This window comes from Myxocyprinus asiaticus, chromosome 45 (assembly GCF_019703515.2).
Source record: "Myxocyprinus asiaticus isolate MX2 ecotype Aquarium Trade chromosome 45, UBuf_Myxa_2, whole genome shotgun sequence".
NCBI lineage: Eukaryota > Metazoa > Chordata > Actinopteri > Cypriniformes > Catostomidae > Myxocyprinus > Myxocyprinus asiaticus.
This window is the reverse complement of record NC_059388.1, coordinates 9,737,202-9,763,992: the sequence shown is the minus strand read 5'-3', so window position 1 is coordinate 9,763,992 and position 26,791 is coordinate 9,737,202. Positions and strand designations below refer to the sequence as shown.

At 37.3% G+C, this 26,791-nt stretch overlaps 1 protein-coding gene across 1 annotated transcript in view; it reads left to right on the top strand.

Annotated features, from left to right (window-relative positions):
• Positions 1–26,791, top strand: part of LOC127435401 (thyrotropin-releasing hormone-degrading ectoenzyme-like) — a 177,348-nt gene that overhangs the window by 79,032 nt on the left and 71,525 nt on the right. Inside the window, exons 5-8 of the mRNA XM_051688860.1 lie at positions 9,814–9,968; positions 17,583–17,696; positions 22,709–22,846; positions 24,048–24,113. Coding sequence (XP_051544820.1) covers positions 9,814–9,968; positions 17,583–17,696; positions 22,709–22,846; positions 24,048–24,113 — 473 coding nt within the window. The remainder of the gene's footprint in view (positions 1–9,813; positions 9,969–17,582; positions 17,697–22,708; positions 22,847–24,047; positions 24,114–26,791) is intronic.

Sequence of the window (26,791 nt, the reverse complement as noted above, 5' to 3'; positions counted from 1 at the left end):
CTTTACTGTTACACAAGTAGCACTACTCTACTCTACAGTAGAGGCCAATTTGCTGTGAGTAAATGCACAACCACTGGCTGATTTTTCATGTTTAGAAATCATTGTAGTCCCACTGTTCCCTGACACACTCAGATATATTGAGCTTTAACATAGAAGAATACTGTTATTGTTTAAATCAAATGAAAGAGTGTTTTTGCATTCAACACCTGAAAATACTCACAGATTGAATTCAGCCACACTGGAGCTTCTGTCCAGTAATATGAACACTGCTGGGATTTATACTGATTTTAATAACAAATCACTTAATAGCTAGATTCTGAAGATGGGGTTGGGTTGTGCTCACTTCTATGAAAAAAGAAAGAAAGACAGAAAGAAAGAAAGAAAGAAAGAAAGAAAGAGACATTTTGAATCATATTACATTATGGAAATAGTTTCAGTTTTGTTGTTAAAGTGTTGAATATTTATGGCTAGATGAAGATAGCACTATATTTTCATAAAATATCAAACAAAACAAAATGTGCCTCTGATTTAAAGGCAGAAATGCTAGGGGCCAAAATATGCATTTCTACATTTATAGTTTGTGTGAGTATTTTGAAGTGAATGATCTCCTCTGTGTGTGTGTGTGTGTGTGTGTGTGTGTGTGTGTGTGTGTGTGTGAGAAGGCGTGTGTGACAGACAGAAGCTGCTGAAAGTAAAGATTCATGTTCACTTCCTCCTGCCTTCTTCTGTAGTCGACCCAAGAGCCGCTCACCATAAAACAGCCTCAAAGAGAATTAACTACACCTGAATCACCTCAGGCTCTATTGTGTGTGTGCATGTGTGTGCGAAAGTGATAAATAATTTTTTTAGTGAAGGTTCTGCTCTCTGAAAACACAAGCTGTTTGTTTATTTTGATCTGCTTTCGCGGCAGAGTCTCCTGGCTTTCACAATACCCCTGTCTGCACCCGTTCTTTCTATCTTTCTTTTCTCTCTCTCCAGTCTCCTTTAATAGCAGATACGAGACAGTGAATGTCAGGCAGAGATGAACAGATGAGAGAATTTCTCTAACTTTGCGTCATCATGATTTCTGCAGGTTACAGCACTCTGACAAAAACATTATTTTCGATCTGAAACATCCAAATCTGCAACATTAATACAATCTCAATCATTACATTAAAACTATGATCATCTTTGAATTAAATGAATGAATAATTGTATTCTGGATTAAAGGTAAATATACATTATATATCCCTTACAAGAAAAGTAGTTGTGTGGTACCATGGTACATTGATTGAATCAGAAGGTAAAACCATGGTCATTTTATAGAGTATGCCATGATACTGAATGATTAACACATTAATTAACTCTAGTATTGACACTCCAAGTTAGCTCTAAGAATTCTATATAATATTACCACCATGTTAGTGTCAAGGAAACCATGGTAAAACCATCAGAGTTGAAGTTTTGATCTTGTGGTCTTGTTCTCTACCTTATGTACATACTTATTGTATAACTGTGTGGTATACATGAACACAAATATGGTCTTGATCTGGATCTGGGTCTAAGCTTATGATCTATCACAAGACCAATCTATTTCCATATTGTATCATTACAGCACATAATCTTAACCATTACAGAGAAGTTTCAAGAATTGCACAGCTCTGAATGGCTGCTTATCAGTTGTGACTCAGTGACTCAGATGAATGCTGCAATAAACTCAACATTTTCTCTATTTCGATTCGTTAAAATGGATTGTCTGGTTCTGATCTGGGCTCCAACTCTGACTGTACTCTTTGTCTCTCTCTCTCTCTCTCTCAATCCAAATGTGCTTTATTGGCATGGCAAACGTTACAATGTATTGCCAAAGCATTTGCAATGTTTACAATGAATCTCGAACAGATGAGAACAAATTATAGAAGGACTAAATAAAAGATAATCAAACATATAATGTAGAATTCGGTGTGTGTGCATATGGGTGTTTGTGAGCGCATCACTGATTGGCCAACTCTTCCCTCTTTTTGTGGCAGGCATCGATGTACCATGCAGCTAGTAAAATACAATCTGTTCTTTCACCTAATAAATACTGAAGTTGTGTAATATTGTCTAACTTTCTGAAGTCAGGGCAAAATGTTTCAAATTTGGGATATATTTGTTTCTGAATTTCCGCACAGTTAGGGCAGATGCTGAGGAAGTGTTGCTCTGTCTCTATATCTCATCCTGCTCTCTCTGGGCAGCCAGTTCAGTAATGATTCAGAAGAGGGCCCCATACTTCGCTGCCATATAATGCAATAGGTTCTATAATTGATTAGAATATCCAGATTCTAATTGGTATTTCAAATCATATAGATTTTTTGATGGCATAGAATGCCCATATTGCTTTCTCTTTAAGTTCATTCACGGCCAAGCTGAGGTTTCCAGTTGCACTTATTTTCAACCCAAGATATGTGTAATTAGTGGCATGTTCAATTTTGGTCATACCAAGGGTGAAATTGGGTCTCTTTCCCTGACATCTAGGTCTTTTATTAAATGTTGTGCAAGATGTCTAGGTTCTGCTATAGACCCTCTTCTGTCAGAGACAGCAGGACCAGATCATCTGTGAACAGCAGGAACTTTATGTTGGAGTCATACAGTGTGAGCCCAGGTGCTGCTGATTGTTCTAATAGTTTTGCCAATTCATTAATGTAAATATTGAAGAGGGTCGGTGATAGAGGGCAGCCCTGTCTCACACCCTGCCCTTGAGTGAAGAAATCTGTTGGTTTATTTCCAATTTTGATTTCACATTTATTGTTTGAATACATTGTTTTTATAATGTTGTATGTTTTGCCCCTGATACAGATTCCTGTAAGTTTAGATACACTGTAAAAAATGTACCTGTAAATTTACAGTAACATACTGGCAGCAGTGGTTCCAGCCGTTTACCCTAATACTAGAGTTTCAATACCATTTTCCATTTTACAGCTGTACTGTAATTTCACAGTAAAGTACTGGCAGCTGGGTTTCCAGTTGTGACCGTAATTCTACAGTGTTAATACAATATTCTATATTACAGCTTTTCTGCAATTACAAAGTACATTACTTCCAGCAGTTTCTCAAGCTATTAAAATGAATATATCTATATTAAAATACATTAATAGGAATATCTGTAATATTTCTATACACTGTCAAACACATTGCACTATTACATATAAATAAATGTGGCAAATGCACAAAAGTAGGATTTTAAAATAAAGGAAGATTGAGAAGGTGTTTATTCTTGTGCATTATTTATTCAAAACAAACCAAATATACTGAATCAACTAGTCAGTCTAAATAAATATCATAAAAAAATATATAAATTACTATAAAATAAAATAAATCTAAAATGTATATTACAATTTAATTTACATTATAATATACATTTATATTGTGGCAGGGTAAGCAAGAGACAGACACAGTGGGTGTGGCGTCAAGCCTCGGAGAGGCATTTATTTAGGGTGACCATACGTCCTCTTTTTCCCGGACATGTCCTCTTTTTCGGACCTTAAAAAAGCATCCAGTCGGGATTTCTAAATTTGTGAAAATGTCCAGGATTCGGCTTTAGTTGCATTATGATGTGCATCTGGTCTAATACTTCATTGTGTGTGCACGCATATTTGCATTGCTTTAACCCCTCTTTGTAAGTCCCGCCTTCTCGCACACCAACTGGTTGATAATAAGAGGTTTGCAGCAACTATTGGCCAAATTCCTGCCTGTCAATCTTTCCGCGAACGCGCGAAGCACTGTTGTGTTCGGCATCAAACAGTTGCTTGACAGTAGCAGCTAATGACAGCTGAGTGGAAACAATACCCAAACGAAAGTGCAAATTTACAGAAAATTTGCACAAAATATTCCCATGCTTTCATCCAGGTCGAGATCCGTGGGAAGCAGAATGTATGACATGTAAAGCTGGCACTAATGTGTCAGTTGCTAATAAAGGTGCAAGTGATTTAGAAGCACACATTAGCTCTGCAAAGCATAAAGGGTCAGCAAAAGGTGAAAGTTCATCAGGTAAATTAATGAACTACTTTTTGTGACCAGGTAAAATTGTTATCACATTGCTTCATTTTCCATGGCCATTCAAAATAATAGTAAATGAAGGTACACTCATGGCATCAAATATCTTATTTTAGTACATGGACATACAAAAGATTGTTGGACATTTTTATTTATTTATATATATTTATGTTATGCTAATAGAGTGTCTTTTTCACTGTATTAAAGTTTGCATTCATAGTAACACTGTAATATAGGGGGAATCTGACATCCTCGCATGAGACGGGGCTCTGTGAAGGGTGGGGTAGTGTCTGTGGAATGGCCCAGGCATGAGCTGGGTCCATCGGACGCACACGCTCCCCTCCAGTGTCCACGGTGTGAGGGGCAGTGGTGTCCTTGGCGGCCTGACTTCCCAGGCCCACAGCAGGTGTGAGAGTAAGGCGGCCCGGCCTCTATCCCGTCTGCCGCGTCCGGCGGCATGTCCACTCGTCCAAACCCTCCCAGCTCTGGTCCTGGGCGTGCACACATAGAGATTTGAAGCCGGCTCCCTGAGAAGAGGTGCGCTCTGCATTTTAAAGACAGCAGTGATGAAGCATTACTCACATCAGGTGTGCTTCATTCACCGTTGTCAGAACGAGGCTTATTAATTATGCACCTCTTCTCGCTCTCCTGCCCAACTCCTGTCGTGAGCCTGGCTGAAGGGCGGCCCTAAGAGGCGGGGCGACAGTGACGAGCTGGAGGGGCGGATCATTCCGCCACAATATTTAAACATAAATCTAATTCCAGAATCAAAGTCTGTGCATGTGTGTAGAGTGAGCGTGACAGTGCGGTGTACGACAATGAAGAAGAAGAAAAATGAGAGTGTAAAGTGTAAACTCAATAGTGTGCAGGTGAACTTTCATGAAAACAGGCCAAAAACAGTCAAAGCGTCACAACATCTGGTCAGGTATGGCAAGGAGTAGGATTCATACTGCCCAAGTCTGATAGGAAAACAAGGAAGGAAACATTTGTGACTAAAATAAAGAGCCTTAAAATCAAATAGCAAAGGCTATACAGAGCAAACTACACTCACTAAATTAATTCTGAGTTAAACGCTTTACCATCTTACCATGTTGTGTGAATATGTATATTATTGAGATATAACTGTTGAACTGAGGGTGGATAGCGTGCTAAAGCTTGCGGCAACACAACGCTTGGGTTTGAAACATCACTTCCATCAGCTATTAAAAGGTGAACGCTTCCATGTAGTAAAAAAACTACACTTTGAAAATTCATACACTACATGTCGCTCAGTGTAGTGTGTCATTTGGGACACAGCTTATGTGTTTGAGAAAGTAATAAATGATTGGTAGACAGACATAAAATGTAATGTAAAAAACAAACCAAGAGAGGGCATGAATTTTATGGAAATAGAGAGAGGTACAAAGACAGACAGATAGAAGGGGAGGAAAGGGTGATTTGAGATTGAACTTGCATTCTTGTCATGAAGACAGGAGCCAGTATGTTGCCAGTATGCATTTCTGGAGAGGAGAGAATAAGTAAATTAAATGCAGATCAGAGCAAAAAGTGCAACTTTCATTTGCTCTTTAACAGGTAGCTGATTTGATAAGGTGAGTGTTGTTAGGCATGGAAGTTTATCTGCAATGAAAAATCCCATTTGTAATCCATTTGGTTTTGAGTAAAGATGCAATTTCTTGAATCAGGACTACATTTCTTGTTTACATTCTTGTCTTCTTTGACAGCACTCAGAATTATCCTAATGAAGTACAGGGGTGTAATGTAATTGAGTAAAAATTCTTAAGTGTAATACCTAAGTATTATTATTTGTATTATTATTATAAAAAAAAATTTTTTTTGTGTGTGTGTTTTTGTGATTTGTTCTTTACTCAAGTGAAATTTAAATGGAATATTTGTACTTAATTACATTTCCATATAATTTTTTTTTTTTTTTTTTACTTTTAGTACAATTACTACAATTACAAATACTAATAGTACAATTGTATTTAAACCATTTACCATTTTCTTTCGTCTTACTGGACTAAAGCTGCTTTTTCACTGTATCCGACAAATGACAGATGACAGACCAGAGGTCTTTTTTTTTTCTATTTGATCTGCTTCTTATGTACTCATTGAACACTAAACATTAAGTCAAATGAGGTGAAATTCCTAAAACTGTAATCAGGTTTGAACAATTCAACAAATGAGTTGTATAACCTGCAAACCTTCTGATATACATATACTGTACTGTCTTATTTAGTCCAATTTAATATTTGTAATTGGATTTACAACAGCTTGGAAATTTACTGTCATGAGGAGATATGAATAACTTTGTGTTATAGACTATACCTTAAAAAATAATAATTATATTTTGTAGTTACCATTTTTTGACTGAAGCCATAGTTTTGGTATGATTGACCATGGTTTTACTTCGGTAATACTGTAGTATCCATATTGGAACTATTATTTTACTACAGTAATATTGTAGTTACCATGACCATGGTTAAATTTGTGTAATGGTTTTACTACAAATACCAGCTGTAGTAAAGCCATGGTTAATTTTTGTAAGGGTATGGATGTATGTTAAATCATGCATTGTAGTTTCCTTAACAAACGTAATTTAGTTTTGTTCATTGCAAAGTTTAAAAATGACAATAAACCTGACTTTGCTCACCTGGTAGTCACTGATGAAAAGTAATGTCTGCCAGCTGTGGATGATTACCGCTTCCGCGCTCGTTCAGTTCACAGCCGAAGTGGTCGGTGACAGAGGCTTCTGCTGTGTCCTAAAGCCGCAATATATGCGACCAGCTACAATTTCTCACAGTGACTGAAATGCTTAAAATATAAAGTATAACTTAGTAGTAAATTTGGGAGAAAATTCTAGAAATGAGCAAATGCAGATATAATACTTGACAAAGCTTGCAAGAAATGTGATGCTAATCTTAGTTGGCTTTTCACCACGAATGACCAAAGGACATTCAATCATGCTCTTACACAAAAAAAAAAAAAAAAAAACGATGGAACTTTAACAATCAATTTATTAACTTAGTTCGCAAGTCAAGAATAAATAATAACAGTGCAAGAACACAAGCTAACAAGCCACATGTGTTTGTTTGCCAAAGCTAATCAGAAGATAGCTAGAAATTAGGATATAAACAAGTTTACCGTCTTTTGGCTTTAGGCAGATGGGCATTGTTAAGGCCAATTTTATACTTCTGTATCGAACCTACACTGCATGGACTTAGCAAAAATAGTGGCTGCGTGTGTTCCAGTGAAATGAAGATGTCTGTTAATGAGAGTTGTTAATGCCCCACCCCACTTCCCTAATGTGAGGTTATTTACTAAAATATTATTTACTTCATGTTAAATTTAATCAGTTCATTTAAAGGAAGTATGGCTGACCATGGCAAATTTGCCATCACCATACATGATCGATGGAATCTATAGAGAGCAGTCACAGAACGATGGGTCAAATTTATCAAACATTATAAGCATTTTTATACATTTCATTATTTATTTATTTTTTACCACAACTTTATAGGTACCCTCAGGGCACAGTGCTGATGATGCATACCAAATTTCGTAACCGTACACCAATGTGTTTGTAAAATATAGTACACCAATGTGTTTGTAAATTCAAAATGGCCGACACCTAAAATGGCTGACACAGAGTATCATTTGACTCGTTATGCCCCAAGGAATCTAAAGAGACCAGCCTCATGATTTGAGGCTAAACTATTCAGATGTTATAAGCAAAAATGTCCATTTTTTATATTTCCTGACCACTAGGTGGTGCTGACCCTCAAGTCAATATGGCTATGACATATCCCCCTTTTTCCTGAACGCGGAAATGTTACGATTCACCTGTTTTCAATTTCCGGTCTCCAGTGTTTTCGCACGCATCGGCATATATTCTTACCGGGTAAAGTGATGTTTAAAGTGTTACATTTGTAAACATTTTCAAAAACATGTGGCTTTAAAGTGCTGATACTTAACAGAGTCAAGTTTGTTTTACAGTGCCTCATCTGAGTATGTAGATGTCATGAAATGATGGTCCAAGGTTTGTTTTGTTGATATCATTAATTACTTTGAGTTGTTATGACAGCCAACAACTGCACAAGTTGATCCTGAAATACATTTTTACTCCAAATAACATTTAAATAGTTTTTGTTCTCTGTCCAAATCACTCGTTTCGGTAGTTTTTACATTGTGTCTCGAGACCAGAAACACAAAACAGGCAATTAGAATCATCATGGCTGTGGATACCAAGTTTGGTGTCAATATGCCTAAGCGTGGCGAAGATACAGCTTCATGTCCATTTTGGCGTGCTCGCCTTCAAATTCATTGAAGTGTTATTCGGGAACGGTTTAGTCTATCAAAAAGCTTTTAATAACTTCTTGTCCCCAGTGTCCCTAGATAATACACGAAAAATGTAGTGCAAATCGGAGTTACGGTCTAGGAGGAGTTAAAAAAAGTAGTTTTTTTTTAGGAAAATTCAAAATGGCGGAAAATCTGTTCAGATGGAAATTGAAACCATGGTATGCATTCGACTCGGCATGAGCTAAGGAATCAGAGGAAATAATTATTTTGATTGAGCCTTATGGTTAAAAAGTTATGAGCATAAACATAAGTGCAACTTTGAACAGTTGGTGGTGCTAGAGCTTTGGAGTTAGAGACCCCAAATTTAGGCAAGTTACAGTTCAGAGTGTCCTCTATTATTGTGCCAAATTTAATACAGTTCTATAGACTTTGATGGCGGAAGAAGCAGCAGAACACTAACGAATACAACAGGTGCCTATGCACCTTCAGTGCTTGGCCCCTAAACAATCCTCAAAATCAAATCAAAATCACTTTTATAGATTTTTTTAACAATCCTGACAAATACAATAGGGTTCCAGCACATTTGGTGCTTGGCCCCCAAATAAAACAGTGTCAAATGACAATAAAAATATAATTAAAATTATGCCAGGTAATGAATAAAATAAAATAAAAGCTATAATAACAATATACACAATACAATTTAAAATAGAATAAGCATTTAACAAGACATTATGAACATTAAAAATACGGTGACTGATGTATATTAATACCCCTTGATTATGTTCATTGTAGTGATGTGTTTCTGAGGTCATGCAGCTCATCTTTCTCTTCTCTCTCTCTCTCGAAGAGCATTGGTTGTGTAATTGCACTGTGAATGTATAAAAGCTCCATTAAAAGATAATCAAGTCTCTAACCTATATAGCACATTATCAGTGGCCAATTAAACCTGCACTCCCTGATTCCTTAAAGAAGTTATTTTAGTATCTCATTCTTGCAATGCTCTTTGGTTTTTCTTCATCTCTTGAATTAATTCAAAAGCCTTTGCTCCTTAAAGGTGACACCTTAATCGTTTACAAGTGTGTGTGTGTGCATGTGTGTGTGTGTGACTATACAATCCTAAAATAGACTCCTCATTATCAATGAAGATGTGTCTGCTGTTCTCTTTTAAAGCTTTCTAACACACTGTCGTCTGCACCATGCCACAGCCCTGCAGCTGCATCAGTCGCCATGATGATTGCAATTTCCCTTTCAAAACTTTGCAGCTGCTTTCAGCTGAACTCAGAGAAACATGCAAACAAGATGCACACATTCAGCCCAACTGATAATCATGTTACAGCTTTAAACTGTTCCTCTTCCTGTTTGAGTCATTATAAGATCTGGATTTAACAGCGCCAGAGGTTTATCTGCTTCTGTTCTCATTGGTAGATGAAATCAATGTTTTGTGAACTTCTTTGATCACAATACTGGTCCCTGTCATTGACCTCTGACCTTCCTCTCTGTGTGCAGATCTGCTGGCTGTGCCGAAACATCCGTATGCAGCCATGGAGAACTGGGGTCTGAGTGTGTTTGTGGAGCAGAAGATCTTATTGGATCCTGACGTCTCCTCCTCTTCCTATCAGATGGAGCTCACCATGGTTGTGGTGCATGAGATCTGTCACCAGGTAAAGCAACCATTTACTTCACATAGTTTGATGGTCACAGCTTCAACTTCATCTTTCTGTTGTAAAGGAGTTAACAGCAGCAGTATCCTAATGCAGTCTGTTAATAATAAATCATAATGGTCTAATTTAGTCCAATCATGTCAGTAGATCTGTCAGGGTGTCTCGTCTGAAATCTACTGTTGTTTGTAACAAGTGCTGCACCTCAATTTAAGATCCACAACTTCAATCAGGCCTGCAAATCACTCATTCTGTTTGAGAGTCTAATACATGCTTGTTCCTGTAGTGATTTACATTCAATGCTGAAGATATCTCTTTTAAACATGATGCTGTTTAACCATCACACACATTAAAGCTCTCCTGTGCCAATTCAGTACTTCCTGCCAATGCTGTTTATGAGGGTTAAGGTACACACGAGATTCATAATCATATGAAATGAATCACCTCTCAGATCTATCCGATTGATGTTTTTATCATCTATTTCCAAAGGACAGAAAAAAACAGAAAAAAACAAAAAAAACAGAAGAAAAACACTTCAGAAGTCACAGAGTCAATGAGAGAGTGAAGATGGTCAATTGTTAAGTTAAAGAGCTGACAGGAGCAGATGCAATTGGACATCTGGAGAATCTGAAATGGCTGAGCTCATAGCAAAAGTGTTTGTCCATTGGGATGGTGAAAGAAAATATTTCTTTCTTTACTCATCCCTCATCACATCTTTTTCTCTCTGTCTTGCTTTCTATAGACTAGAGGGCTTCCCAAAAATCTGTCTTTCTTGTGTTTAATAATTTTTTACGGAGGGGGGAGGCTTTGCATTGTTGCAGACTGTTAGACACAGATCAAACAAGTAGTCAGGAATAAAACTTTTTTTGGCTATGAAATTATGTTCATAAAGGACTTTAACCCCACAAATGCACAATCTTCATGAATTGTGAAGGAAACCATGCTAAAATTATTCCATGTATACCGTGATTTTTCAGCAGCGATTGTTTGCACCTCTTAAAGTGCTGAGAATCGTCTTTTTCCGTTTCTTTTGTTCTGTTGGATTATTTATGAGCTTGCTGGAGATGTTCTGCACTCACCAGTACTGTTCTGGATTCATCTTCTGAATAGTCTTCCTCATGTGTTGCTGAATCGTGGCTCTGCATTTTGCTTTAGCTGGTGTTGCATGGCATTTGCAGCCCACTGCCACCGTACTTTTGCTTTTCTGTTCTTTATTTTTTTCTCTTGTTCTCATTTCTCTAGCAGATAATACAGATCTGTCTGAACTCAGTTAGCTTTATTCAGTAAAACACTCTCACAGGAAGCATCATATCATAGTATTGTCTGAGAAACAGTAGTAATGTGCACATTTGGTATTTTTAGAGCTGAAATCAATTAGGATAGCTCAGATTATGCTGTTCTCAGCAGATAAAAGTTCAATTTCATGATCAAGAATAATTGAGGTTGGGATAATAATATTGACCAGTGACACTGTTTAATGTTTTCAGTCAGAAAACTGAAATACAGTATGTCTACACTGTCCTGCAGTACATTGACATCTACACTGAATTCACTTCAACACCCAGTACTGTTATCTAATACAACACACTTACCATAGGCTGTTTTATACGTCGCAGCTCTCTGGAGTTTCCGCTTATGTTTGTGTTTTGTCAACATTTTACCATCCAAATTGCTTCCTAATCCCATCCACATCACCACTTCAGATTGCAATTTCAATCTCACGTCAACGTTTTCCTTTGGAGTTCAATGACACACTGCTGATTGGTGCAGCAGTCGAGTTTAGATCATCAGAGTTAGCGTGACTTGCTTTTATCTGGCTCATTCATTGAGAATGCATTACAAGCGTCAGAGTGGGCAGGGCTTGTGTTCTTCTGACATATTGATTGGCTCATTCATTGAAAACACATTAGACCAGCCTCATACAGCTCTTATTCTGTCATGTATTAAAAGCTCTGTCCATGAACTAATAACTGCCATCTGATAAATCACATCTGTAGCTCGTGACTTGAGCCAGCTGCTGCAGTGAATTGATTAGTGAACGACAGGCTGTTTGCTGCTCTTCACTGATATTGTACAAGTTTATGCAGTCTCTCTCTCTACTGGCTAATTTTAATGTCATATAACAAAGCAATGTTGGTACTGTAAATTTGTCCCCCACCAGTGATGTGGTTAATGTGTCACATTCAATCAGTCATTCTTAATGGCTCAGAATAAAATTATTGCATGGCACTTGTGCAGTCCTTTATATGAAGTTATTCAGCCATTCACACTATTTTATCAGAGTTTATCAGAGACTGATAGGGATGCCACTGTGTTTTTAGTGTTTAAATTACTGTCTCAGAGAAAATCGTGGTTAGCCAAAATTATTTTGAAATGAGAAAATTGCCCAGATGTGCGCACACAAAATAAATTTGACCTCTGAAAAGAAGACTGTACATACAGAAACACAACAGCTAGACACAAAATTACAGGATAAGATGAATAATATGCGTATTATGTACGTAGAGTTGTTAAACAGGAATGTGCAAAGGAAAGTATGTTCAAATGGGAGTGGGTTTGTACAGGTAGTAGTGTACGTATGTAAAAATAGTGATTTTGCGTAATGAACACATGGGTTTGTAGAGGTAGCCTGTATAAGTATGAATTTGCATGTTTTAATTTTTTTTATTTTACATGCACATACATTTTATATTGCACCTTACTGCATACTTGTATACTGTATTGCACTTTACTGTAATATGCTGTACCATGGTTTTAAAAAGTGTCATGTGGATAAGTCTTTTAGATGCTTTGTCTATGACAATATGTTCTGTGCATCTAGAAAAAAAAAAAAAAGAAAAAAGCTTAAATGTATCCATCTACTTTTAGTGTAATTTTTTAGTGTAACTTGCTACTTTTTCTGAAGCGTAGCTTTCAGCTTGGCTCAACTAATTGTTCTGTTGAGTAGTTGGTAGCTTAGCTGAGGAGCTTGTCCAGCATTGCCTGTGGACTATGCATAGTAATGGGAACATTGCTTACAGCAGGTAATTTGAAGTCTTATAATGACTAAAATTTAAATGCACTGTTGAGTGTGGTGAATTTGTACACAAGCAAATCTTAAAATAATGCAATTAATTGCTTCTAAAATCATGAGGATGATGTTAGACGCAATTTCTCAAAGTTTACAACGCTGATAGTAAATACAGACAAATACAGTGTGCATCCAGCATGCTTAAACATTCCAAAACTTTGTATCTTTCAATTCATCCCTTTAAAGTAGTTCACCCAAAAATGAAAATTCTCTCATCATTTGCTCACCCTCATGGCATCCCAGATGTGTATAGCTTTCTTTCTTTTGCAGAACACAAACAAATATTTTTAGAAGAAAATCTCAGCTCTGTAGGTCCATCTGTAGGTGTCATTAGCACATAATGGCAGGAGTCGTTTGGACACTTTATAGTGCCTGATTCTCAGTGTTCTCCGAAGACTTTTGTGAACAATTGTTTTCTTGGAACAGAGTCAAGGGCTGTTTGTTTTCAAGTCATTTTGTTGTGTATTTGTGTGGTTTTGTTCAAGTTTCTATTCATGTCTTTTATTTTGAAGTTTAAGTTACATGTCTTATCTTAGTTCACTGTTTCCTGTTCTTGTCTTGTCATGTGATTTCCCTGTTCTTTCATTTGACCTTCATGTTCCATCATGTTTGTTAGTCTTGTATTGTGATTGGTTTATGTTTGATTTTGTCTTGTTATCTTGTTTATTAGTTCTGGTCTGTCATTGGTTGGCTTGTTATCTTGTTTCCCTGGTTTGTGTATTGAAGCCCACATGTTCCTGGCTTTGTATAAATAGGAACATGTTCTTTGAGTGTTTGGTCATGTGAAGCTTAGTCAATTTAAAGGGATAGTTTGGCCAAAAATGAAAATGATCTCATCATTTACTCATCCCCATGCCATTCCATATGTGTATGACTTTTATTTTATTTTATGCTGAACACAAATTAAGATTTTTAGAAGAATATCTCAGCTATGTAGGTCCATACAATGCAAGTGAATGGGTACCAAAAATTGGAAGCTCCAAAAGCACATAAAGGCAGCACAAAAGTAATCCATAAGACTCCAGTTGTTAAATCCATATCTTCTAAAGCGATATGAAAGGTGTTGTTGAGAAACATAAATATTTAAGTCCTTTTTTACTATAAATCTCCACTTTCACTTTTACATTCTTTTGTTTTTGCCGATTCACATTCTTTGTGCATATCACCACCTACTGGGCATGGAGGAGAATTTACATTAAAAAAAAGACTTAAATATTGAACTGTTTCTGACTCACACCCATCATATTGCTTCTGAAGATACAGATTTAACCACTGGAGTCTTCGGGACAGAGCATGTGAGTGAAGTGGAGTGGTGTGACACTGCTCAATAACCCGCTCCATGCACGTGCGCTCCGCCCAACCTCTCACGGCCAAGCAAACGCTCCACTCAAGAACCGCTCATGCTCACCGGTAAAAAAAAGTTAGCTCAAATCCCACTTCAGCATGAAATGTCTCTGTAGTATACTTGTTTCTGGGTGCGTAAACAGGGAGGTGGCTATATTGGCCCAAGCAACTGCCCCTTTGCCCACATGGTCTCAGTTTTCCCTCTGGGTAAAATATAGGCTAGGCTATAGGCTGACATTTATTAAAATATAAAGGCTTAGTAACGTACACATCTGAAATTATGTGATTGTATTTTTGTGTTTTAGTATATAAAATCTCGCTGTTTATTTTGAAATGGTTTACAACAGCTGTTAGATAATCGGGTCTACCAGACCTACGTTGTCATTTGTAAGCAGTCAAATATTTCTCTGTTAGCACATATATCATTGAACATCTTCAAATAATGCCTTAAAAAAAAAAAAAAAATTCAAGTCATCAAACATGCCTCTACAAGTGATGAAACATATGTGCGTTGGTGCAGAAACTCGCATACACGCAAATTTGCGTTTTTCAGATTAAACTGGATCTGAGTGACACAACTGACCTAGAAAACCACAAACTTTAAAGTTTGTTTGAGTCCCGTTTATGACAATAATGAAAACATGGACTGGTACCAGGAAATACAGGTAAAAATTAAATTCATAATTGTACTGCAGTTGTCTCCACGGAATGATTATTAAGCTACTGTAGATTTGATACATTACTGATTTAATGCTATCCGTCTTTAGGTCTGTAAATTAAAATGAGCAATTTCTCATCCTAATATTGTGTTCAGTTTTAAAGGGCATATTAAGTTATCCAGAAAAGAGCAGTGAATGTTTTTCTCTTTTTCAGTATTGTTGCTTGATTAATATCCCCTACAATTTTATATGTACAAATTGAATGCAACCTAAAGGACTGTGGTTAATTATATAATAATTATTATATTAGTACTGTAGACACCATGTGCCCCCTTTGTATTTACTTGATATTTTTAAAGCAGCATGAATCTGGACTTTATATGCATCAAAAGATCATGTGTTGTTCATGCGCTCTTTATATGTACAGCAGGTTTTTTTTATTATTATTATTTTTTTTTATCCCCTTTTCTCCCAATTTGGAATGCCCAATTCCCACTACTTAGTAGGTCCTCGTGGTGGCGCGGTTACTCACCTCAATCCGGGTGGCGGAGGACAAGTCTCAGTTGCCTCCGCTTCTAAGACAGTCAATCCATGCATCTTATCTCGTGGCTCATTGTGCATGACACTGCGGAGACTCCGCATGTGGAGGCTCATGCTATTCTCTGCGATCCACGCACAACTTACCACGTGCCCCATTGAGAGCGAGAACCACTAATCACGACCACGAGGAGTTTACCCCATGTGACTCTATCCTCCCTAACAACCAGGCCAATTTTGCTTAGGAGACCTGGCTGGAGTCACTCAGCACACCCTGGATTCGAACTCGCGACTCCAGGGGTGGTAGTCAGCATCAATACCAGCTGAGCTACCCAGGCCCACCTACAGCAGGGTTTAACTGTGGATTTAACAAATAAAAAATATTTGTCCTGCATAAAGTGAGATTTTGTCCAATACTGTTTATATTAGATTAAATCGTGTTTAATGATCCCAAAATAAATACAAATTATTTAATTCACCAATTACACTGCCTTCATTTAAGAAACACTTTTTTTTTTCTTCCAATTTTCATTCATTTATAGGTTTTTTTTCTCTGTGCATGAATGCAGCAAGCGATGTTGGAAGATGTTATCCGCAACTACTAATCTAGAGTCCATTTTTACATCTTTACCAATCAAATGCTCAATTGTAAAATGGAGGCATGAAAGCAGAATGCTCCACCTGCAAATTAGGACACACTGATCTGCAAGATCATACATGTTTATTGGTTTTAATGCAGGGATTTCTCGTGTGTTTGCCGGGATTCAAGGAAATATGCTTTGCCAATATACAGTATTATCAAGCTTACATATTAAATTGAGGGTGTTCTAACATTCACCGGGCCTGCATCTAGCTGGCAGCTGCACTGACATGATTGCGAAACAATAAGATAACTTACTATCTACTTATATATTAATTTATTATCTAATGTTAGTGTAGCCTACTAGCTCACCTTTTGCTACACTACGATGTTCGCGAAGCACATCCTCGTGCTTGCGTGATGCATATAATTCCAAAAGGAATATTTGCTAATTCTCACTGTCTCTCCACTCCCTTTCGATTTCCTCGTTCTTAACTTTGATTTATACATTGCATTTATATAGGCTGTAAAGTTTGCAACTTCACTAAAACAATGTTTGAACTCCCTCAGGCATATTGCTTATTTCACAGGTTCCGAAACCAGCATTTCACAAAGCACATACTGGGTTGAGCGAGCGGCACTGAGCGGCCTGAGCGAGCAGAGTGGAATCTTCAAAAATGCGCTCTCCGCTCAGGTGGAATTATCACCGCTCCGCTCTGCTCACATGCTCTGTTTCAGGATTACTTTTATGCTGCCTTTATGTGCATTTTGGAGTTTCAAAATGTTGGTACCCATTCACTTGCATTGTGAGGACCTACAGAGCTGAGATATTATTCTAAAAATCTTAGTTTTTGTTCAGCAGAAGAAAGTCCTACACATCTGGGATGGCATAAGGGTGAGTAAATGATAAGAGAATTTCATTTTTTGATGAACTATCCCTTTAAGTCAAGTCTTTTGGTCTGTTGTTTTTGTCTCTTATATTTTAATGCACTGCATTTGGTCTAAATCTTCGACTCGTTTGAAAAGATCAACGATACACACTTCTACTGTGAAGGACAAGTTATTTCTTAAATGTTTCAACTTTTATAATTAAATATGTTTGAAACTAGCTTTAATGTACTTTTCCAGATAGTATAGGTATAGGAGGGTTATTAAAATGTGGATTGTTGGACAATTTTACTTTATATTTTATGCTTACACAGTCTGCTAACTAGGGGCAAAAAACAACATTTTGTCTCTCTTTTGCTTACTATATCAGTCAGTTTTGCTTTGGTAGCCCTGCCCACAGTGAATTCTCATTGGTCCAAAATCCCGCTCCACATGACTTTATATTAAACATCAGATATGCTATTTTCGATTTACACAAACACTGATCTCCATACTGGTGGCACTTTTTCTCTATTAAGGCTTCATTTGTTCTCTTGTAGTGGTTTGGAGATCTCGTCACTCCAGTTTGGTGGGAGGATGTTTGGCTGAAGGAGGGATTTGCTCATTTCTTTGAGTACATTGGGACGGATTTCCTCTTTCCAAAGTGGAACATGGTAAGAATATTTTCATATTTCAGATGAAAATATATCAGCAATGAGCACTGCAACATTCAGTTCACTCCAATCAAATGAAAAGAACTGTGTATGGAAAAAAATATGTTCTACTTCCTGTGAGGAAATCCAATGCACATCTAATTGATGTGACATTAAAGATTACTATTATACAACCTGCACACACACACACACACACACACACACACACACACACACACACACACACACACACACACATACACACTTACACATGGAGAAAGCATGTTGATGGCCATATGCTGTTCAGATGACTGAACCTTTTAAAGCAAGAACAGTTCTTTAATGCTCATCACAAACAAGTTCTTGATCATTTGTTACTAGTCTTGATTGAGGAGAAAACAGAAGATCTCTCACAGTGCATTTCTGGACAATAGATACTTCACATGTTCAAACCTCTAACCCTAAGTATTAGCATTAATAATAGTGATGAGTGCCTTAGAACCCCCCCCCCCCCCCCCCCACCAAAAGTATCTCTTTAATTAGCACATCAAATGACAACATTGATTCTATACAAGAAGTTCCAAATTCAAGTTCCAGCTGTTATAATAAGCTCAGTTGTAATTTGTGTAGAAATCATCTCTATTCATGTAGAGATCTGTTGTCACCACAGCAACCAGTGCATATTTCATTATATTTAACTTGCATCTATACATATTAATCTCCAGATGTTCAATCAATAAAGAACTGACAGAAGAGAGTGAGTGGGAGGCCTGGGTAGCAAGTAAAGACGCTGACTACCACACCTGGTGTCACAAGTTCGAATCCATGTCATGCTGAGTGACTCCAGTCAGGCTTCCTAAGCAACCAATTGGCCCAGTGCTAGGGTGGGTAGAGTCAAGTTGGGTTAACCTCCTCGTGGTCTCTATAATGTGGTTCTCGCTCTCGTTGGGGCGCATGGTGAGTTGTCGTGGATGCCAATGTACAGTACTGCGCGTGTGGAGGCTCACGCTATTCTCCGCGGTAACGTGCTCAACAAGCCACATGATAAGATGCGTGGATTGACTGTCTCAGACGCGGAGGCAACTGAGATTCGTCCTACGCCACCCGGATTAAGGCGCGTCACTACGCCACCATGAGGGCCTAGAGTGCACTGGGAATTGGGCATGCCAAATTGGGGAGAAAAGGGGAGAAAATCAAAAGAAAAAAAGAAGAGAGTGACTGAGTACACTGTAATATTACACAGACCCGTATTAATCTAAGCTTTCTGTAATGCATTCTGAGCAACATTACTATGTTGATATCCTCTTACCTGTGTGAGTCACAAAGTTTGATTCTTACCTGTATCAATAATTTTTCAAAGATAATTTAATGGCACAAGAAATATGTCAGCATATGCCAGAAAGGACAAACTGCTGTACACTGGCAATGCAACAAAATTGCATCCTCAAAATCATAGAACTGAATAAACATCAACATAAACTACATCTTGAGCATTAATGCAAGACTTCCATTCAGAAACCACTTGTATTAATGGTCAACACACAGAGACACAAAACCTACAGAACACAATCTAAACCTTTAGAGAAATGAAGTGAAACGTACATACTTCTAGTCTAATGAGTCATCCTTCACCTTATTTTCTGCATCCAGATGGGTTCACGTTTGGAGAAACACAAAGCATGCCTTCAGTTCTCAATGGTCAGTCATCTCACAGGAGTCAGTATGTTCAATGATTGCTCTGCAAGGTTTATAACAGCCAAAAATTATGAGGCCATTTGATATGACCAGGTGTTCCCAATACTGCCAACTCCATCAACTCATGATATTCCTGTATTACAGGATGATAAATAACACATACACTCTTGATATAAAAATCCAGGAGGGATTCATGAACACTATGATGAAGTCAGACACCTTTCATGGCTTCAGTCACCATCATCTGAACATTATTAATGTATTATTGAGGTCCCTGGAGGTCAGAGTAAGATCAGGACTTCCACCTTTTTGACTGCTCTGTACGAACATATCACATATTTTTCTTTGTAAAATCCACCTTTAGTTCTGTTACAGAAAAACAGCTTCATGAAATGATCTGAGAACAAACAGCTATTCCTCTAGAGCAGATTTTGTTTGAGTGTAATGGTGCTATCAACTAGCATAATGCTATTCTAGTCCAGACAAAACACACTTCTGCTTGAGTGACCATAGTGCAACTGTTTTGAAGAGAAAACACTTGAAGCTCCACTAGTAAAATTATATAAGTATGCAGGTCATCAGCATTACAAAACGTAACACAGTTCTCTGACATTTACTGTCTCTGATGGTCTTTACTGTGAATTAGCAGTTGTGGAGACTGAATTTTGTTTGTATCTTCTGCTCTTTATAAGTCAATAACTGTTGAGTTTTATCTCAAGCTAGCATGCATATTATTTTGAGCCGGTGGTCGTGGCTCGCACCTGATGTGCTCTCGACGGAAGACAGGGTGCACTAAGGGCAGAATGCACTGGGGCAGTGTATGCTAAAAACAGCCTATACAGTAGAAGACAGAAATTTAGTGCTTTAAGGTGCTGTAAGCGATTTTATTTAATTTTTTTTTTCATGGAAAGGTGTACAAAAAAAGTTCCTACTCCCTGAAAGATATTTCTGAAATAAGTGTCGTGAGATATCTCACCGGTGTTTGTGACAGCTCTAGACTCTGTAATCCACCAAAAATGGCGCTATTTAGCTGCTGTTGTTTTAACAATCGTTTCTGCATGATGTCAGCCTCAATAAAGCTTATTTGGTATCTTTGGAGTGCATGGTTTTGGAAAGAGGAGGTGTGGCTAATTCAACGGCTCAGTCTCGTGGAAGTAGAATGGCTAAAATCGCTTACAGCACCTTTTATACCTTAAGAAAGCAAATGGTGAACATTTCCATGCATCTCAATTGCAGTTGCTGATACATGGAAGGGTGAGTTCACCATCAAAACTTGACTGGAAAAGGAAATCTTGCCTGTTTCGCTAGTTAAAAATGACTAGTATGACTCTATGAACCATAAATTGACAGCTGTTGAATAAGAATAATGTTAAATAAGCACTCTCCAACTGAATGCTGATCAGACGGCTGTAACCGTTTCCCTGCCACAATATGGATGTGATTGCTGCTTTAACAGAGGAAGAACTCTAAAACAGGACTGAAAACGAATGCAGTGTTTCCCTCTGCAAAAACCTGCCAAAGTAACCAGGGGTCTATTTATCTGCTCATCACTTTTGGACTGCTGGTTTTCTTCCTCTTTCTCATGTTCATGATGTCCTCTGTAGACTCTTAGAGAAGCTGGTTACCCATCAGGCATTGCACTGAGCTGCTTTACAGTGCTTGATCAGTTTGTATCTCTGGATCTTCACAGACTTTCAGCTGCTTTTATAGTATGTGAAGATGTTGGATGTTAATAAGCAGGATCTAAATGAAGGATTATTGGATGTAAACACCTTGTTGAGTTCAGCACATATGGGCCAGATGGAAGCTCTTCTCAGTGGACTCATTTTATTGTGCACGCATAAAATCAGCTCAACCTCACCAGCTGTTGTGTAGCTCTCTCTTTTTTGTGAATCTATTTTATACCTCACATAATTTAATTAAGCTGCTTTAGCAGAACTTCAGAATATTGGATGGAAAGTGTTAAAATGATGGTGCTTTGAACACACAGAAAAAATAAATAAATACAAATAAATTACCACTAACCAGGAATCCTTTTTGAAGTGTTTTTGTAAACAAGACTTAATGTATCAGATTAATTTTACTGTATATAGGTTATGTATTAGTTTTAAAAGGATAGCTCTCCCAAACATGTAATCATTTAATCACCTTCATGTTGTTCCAAACCTTTATTTATGTTTTATTTTTTATTTTTTGAGGAACACACAAAGAGATGTTAGGCAGAATGACAACCTCAGTCACAATTCACATTTGCATACTTCCTAACATCTTATTTTGTGTTCCACAGAAGAAAGTCATACAGGTTTGTAATGGCATGAAGGTAAGTAAATAATGACTGTAAATGATAATGGATTTGTTTAACCCTTGCATAAAAGGTTCTGGTTTTGTTTGGTCTGTATGTTTGCTCACCTTATTATACTGACATAAAAAACTATGAGAAGTGTTGTTTATTATTTGGATCTGGATTCATTTCTGTACGTTGTTTGTTAGAGCTCAAATCTATTGATTTAAAATATCCTGTTCTGTTGGATTAATGTCTTAATTAGGATTTTTAATTACACTCACTCAAGCTTTAATGTGCAAAAATTATTCGTAATGGCTCTGAGAATAAAGGTGTATTAAAGCATTTACAGTATCAAACCAAAACTTCATTATAAAACCTGATAGTGTGTTAGCTTTGTCTTGGTTATCCATATTTAAATAATACATTGATGAGCAAGTCATAAAATAATAAAATCTTAATGATGCTTCAATTTAAAATGTCATTATGAATTTGGTCAGTCAGCACAGGGATTTTGCTGGAGGGCCCATTGTGAAGACATTTATGAACCTGCTGTGTAATGCTGTCATGTGATTCATATTTAATCAGTTTTCATACATACAGTACATATTTACAGATGAGTAAGACAGGGAAGCAATGTGACTGTATTGTATAGCAGTTTGTGGTACTGCATAATAGTATGCTAATTTTAAAAATAATTTAAAAGTAGTTTTTCTAAACAATTGTGACAGTTGATTGTCGGTGGATTCTACATTTCATATGAACATTACGTTTTTGTAGTTATTCTGTTACCATCTGTTGTGTTTTGTAGTTTTACTTACAAAACCAATAAAAAAATAAAGTACTGTGGCGGTAACATGGTACAGTAATGGTAACAGATGGTAATACCATTTTACTTTGAAATATACCATGGTACTAAATAATTAACATAATCATATGCCATGCTTTTAAATAGGACTCTAAGATACTCCAGAGAAAGCCATGTACCCCCTGGGTTACGACAGTTTAAAAACTAATAAAGTCCAAGTTTCTCTCTCCCTCCATCTCTCTCTCACAGGAGAATCAGAGGTTTCTCACGGATGTTCTTCACGAGGTGATGTTATTGGATGGTTTAGCTAGTTCTCATCCAATCTCTCAACAAGTGTTTGAAGCCACAGACATCGACAGAGTGTTTGACTGGATTGCATATAAGAAGGCAAGAGCTTCTCTTATCATCTAAATTAAAATGAATGCAAACATTTATTACATACAGGTGAACATTATTTTTGCTTGAATGGATAGGCCTGTACTTAAAATTTCTCATACAGATTTATCCTTATTCCACTACCTTTTTTTATTATGGCCATCCAGTAGTAGAGAAAATAATTAATTTCCAAAACACCAAAAACCTTGATGACTTCACCAGTATATTTTTATTCATTTGCTTTCTATTTTACTTACTGTTTTTTTTTTTTTCTCCCAGCTTTAAAGAGTCAGTTTTCAGTTTGTCTGTGTGAATTGTGAATGAAATAGCACTGTTCAACCAATCTTCAGACACACAAGAAAAATAGTTTAATTAAAAGCTTGTTTTTTTAGGAAGTCGAGGGGAAGAAATTGTTCCACTGAAAGATTGTGAGGTTTCGTGTCCTCGGGGACTCTAATGACTTAATAAACATTTAATCTCAGACAAACTTAATCTATTTAATGAGCTCTTTCTCACTAGAATGCACTTTAAATAACTCCAGCACCCAAATATATCACCTCATCACAAATATCTGAAAGCCATTTAAAGGCATTAACACTTAAAGGGTTAGTTCTCCCCAAAACGAAAATTCTCTGATAATTTACTCACCCATTTACTCATGCCACCTGAGATGTTTATGACTTTCTTTCTTCTGCAAAACTTTTGAAGATTTGTAGAAAAAGATCCAGGCTCAGCAGGTCCATAGAATGTGAGAGGATGGTGATTAGATATTTGTAGGTCCAAAAAGCACAGATAGACAGCATAAGAGTAATCCATCCTATCTCCAGCAGTGACATTAATGTCTTCTAAAGTGAATCAATCACTTTGTGTGCCAAAATAAACGATATTTAAGCACTTTTTAACTATAAAGGTTCGCTTCCAGTCAGGCATTGACGAATGGCCAAATTTACCCGAGTGCTCCTGTGACACTCCTGTGACGCAAGCGCATTGACACATTCCTTCAACTCATTGGTTGTGTGTCTGTCATCCGTCAGCTCATGTGTTATCGCGCTTATGACATGGGAGCACACGGGTAAATTCAGCCATTCGTCAATGCCTGACTGGAAGCTATCTTTTATAGTTATAAAATGCTTAAATATCGGACTTTTTCGCACACAAAGTGATCGATTCGAATAGCTCTGTTATTGAATGTGTGTTTATTGTATGTGTGCAGGGAGCCGCTCTGATCCGTATGCTGGCTAACGTCATGGGACAGCCACTATTCCAGAGAGGACTCAATGTAAGTCAATAGTTGCTCCTCTTTCACTCTGTATTTTTCATGTTCACACAGACAATTTTACACTGTGTGTATGTTCACAGGTTTTCCTCCTTTTCTCCTAATGTGTTACAAATATGCTTTTTATGCTCTATGCAGGAATTATAGATTCTGCTACATTATTACACCTTTAACAGGATTGTGGCATCATATCAACAATACATTTCTATTCAATTCCTCACTTGGACATTTTATTTATAAAGCTCTTTCTTCTCTTCATCCTGTAGTTTTCAGGACAGCTGAATTTGTTACTGCTAAATCTCACCATTTAAAACCGGAATATTTCAACAAATGTTACATTTTCATGCTCTCTCAGGTTGTTCTGAGTGTCTCATGTGGTTTTGCTTCAAGCATTTGGAAGATTATGCATCCGTCTCAGTTTACATGCATTTCTTATCTTTAGAGCTACAACAGCTTGTCACTGTGACATGTGCTGTTATCACGCTTGAGGTGAAAGACACTATCTTACATGCTGTTAAATGTTCATTTCAGAGATACATTTCATTTCAATCAGAAAAGCTTCAAAATCATTCTCTAGTAACCTGCTGTTTTTTGATGGCTTTGTAAAGCTGTAATAAATGCAGTTTTGTTGTGTAGTTCCTCTAATCTATTGTGCCTCTGTTATAGCTAGTCTGATGAAACACATCATTCGACTCAAACAGCTTCATTAGAGCACTTACTGTATGTGTAACATTGTGTAGATGTGTTGAGAGCTGCAGTATCAGCATGAAGACTTTAGCTGGGTTTCCATCAAAATATTTTGAATTTAAGCACATCCACCCCTTCTTCCGCTTTATAATTTCTCCCGATAAACTCACGATTTTCCGCATCCACACTTTGATCATGAGAATATATTAGATCTCCAGGTAGAGTTGCCACCCATCCTGTAAAATACAGGATCCCCCCCCACCCCTCACCCCCACCTGTTTAAATATAAATATGGTGTTTAAAGGGAATCAGTACTTACATGATTTGTTCCGTAAGCTGATCAGATGGCGTCACGGCGAAATTGTTTCAGATCGTTAATTTAACATTGATATAAGTTGGACATTTTTCATATGGTTGGTAAGGGGACATCTGAAAAGTCCACACATTGTGCTGAAACGTGCTAATCCTGTGGAGGGCGTGGTAAGGGGCCGTTTGAAAAGTCCCCATATTGTGCTAAAACTGTGGATTTGTTTACTGATGTTCAATAAGATGTACAAAATTACACAGATCCAACAATGTATGAATACAGTCACTGAGTCATAAAGCAAGAAGTACAGGTGAAGGAAAAATAAATAATTAAAATAAAGTAAATTCTCAGCATATAAAAAAGGGTTTACACTTTTTTATTATTAATAATTCAAAAAGCATTTATTGCTAAAACTGTGAAGGATGTGGTAAGGGACTATCTGAATACATTTCTTTCTATTATTCATCTTCAATGTAGTATTATTGACCGGTACATATCACCCAACAGGGGCAGCATCTTACCCTAGGTGGGCACCAAAAACTCCACCAGCTGGCGACCCCCTATTTTTCGCAATCTGATGCTGGCAGGTTTGCACTGTATACCTGAGAGCGCCCGTGCTCAAAACTGCTCTAGCGGGTTGTGAGGACCCACTTTAATGTCCAGCTGTGGATTAAACAGTTCCGAATATCCACGGCTATGTTGGAAGAAATATGCGTCAAGATCTTTTGTTTGACCAGTCACATAAAGCTATCGCACACATGCACAAATTATCAAAACATGTCATCGTTTGGCAAATAAACTGTTTCCATCACGTTAATGCTCATTTTACTGCAAAACTCTCCTCCTAGCGCATTACATTTTAAGCGCATTTTGAGAGTTTATTCGCATGTCAGGCGTTTCCATTCATTTCTTATACACAATTTCAAAATGTGCTTAAACATAGTTGGATGGAAACCCAGTCTCCATTGTGCTTTTTATTTATATTCACATGTGCATATATACTGTAAATCCAGCAGAAGTGTTTTTTGATGCTCTTCCTCTGTCACATCTATCAGCTTAGTCGGTGTGAGTATAAGGGGACATATTAAAATGGATGATGTCTTTTATAATAGAATAGTGGAAGTCATAAATGAGTGTGAATGGGTTTGAAAGCTCATACTGCTGGCTGGAGGTGAAGCCGTAGTGATAAAGCACATCTGTCTCATTTACTCACACTGACCATCACTTTCAAACACACTTTCTTTTGTATCATGTATTGAAATGAAAGAAATATTCATTTCTGCTGGAAATGTAAAATGGTTGACCTATGAATATCATAGGACGAGCGTACTCTTGCCCTGGAGAAATAAACTTCATCTTCATTTTCTGTAAGTGATGTGGAGCTGCAGGAAGCTTCTTCTGTGGATTCATTGCTACATAGTTGTGTTTGTCAGAGCCCAGCAGGTTCCTGTCAGCTCGTGAGATCCCTGCAGCTTTTGTGGGCCAGTAATTTTTTGTCAACACAAATGAAATAGCTAGATACCCCTTCATTCAATTTCCCAACAGTCTGAAAGACAGAGAAGAGTGTGTCTGAAACTTATTTTTCCTTCTTTCAATTCTTATTTGGTTCTCCAGCATATTCCTCTGGTTTTGCTTGTTTGCCTCAGTATCATTGTGTGACTGCTTCTGTTTCATTTCTCTCTCTTAT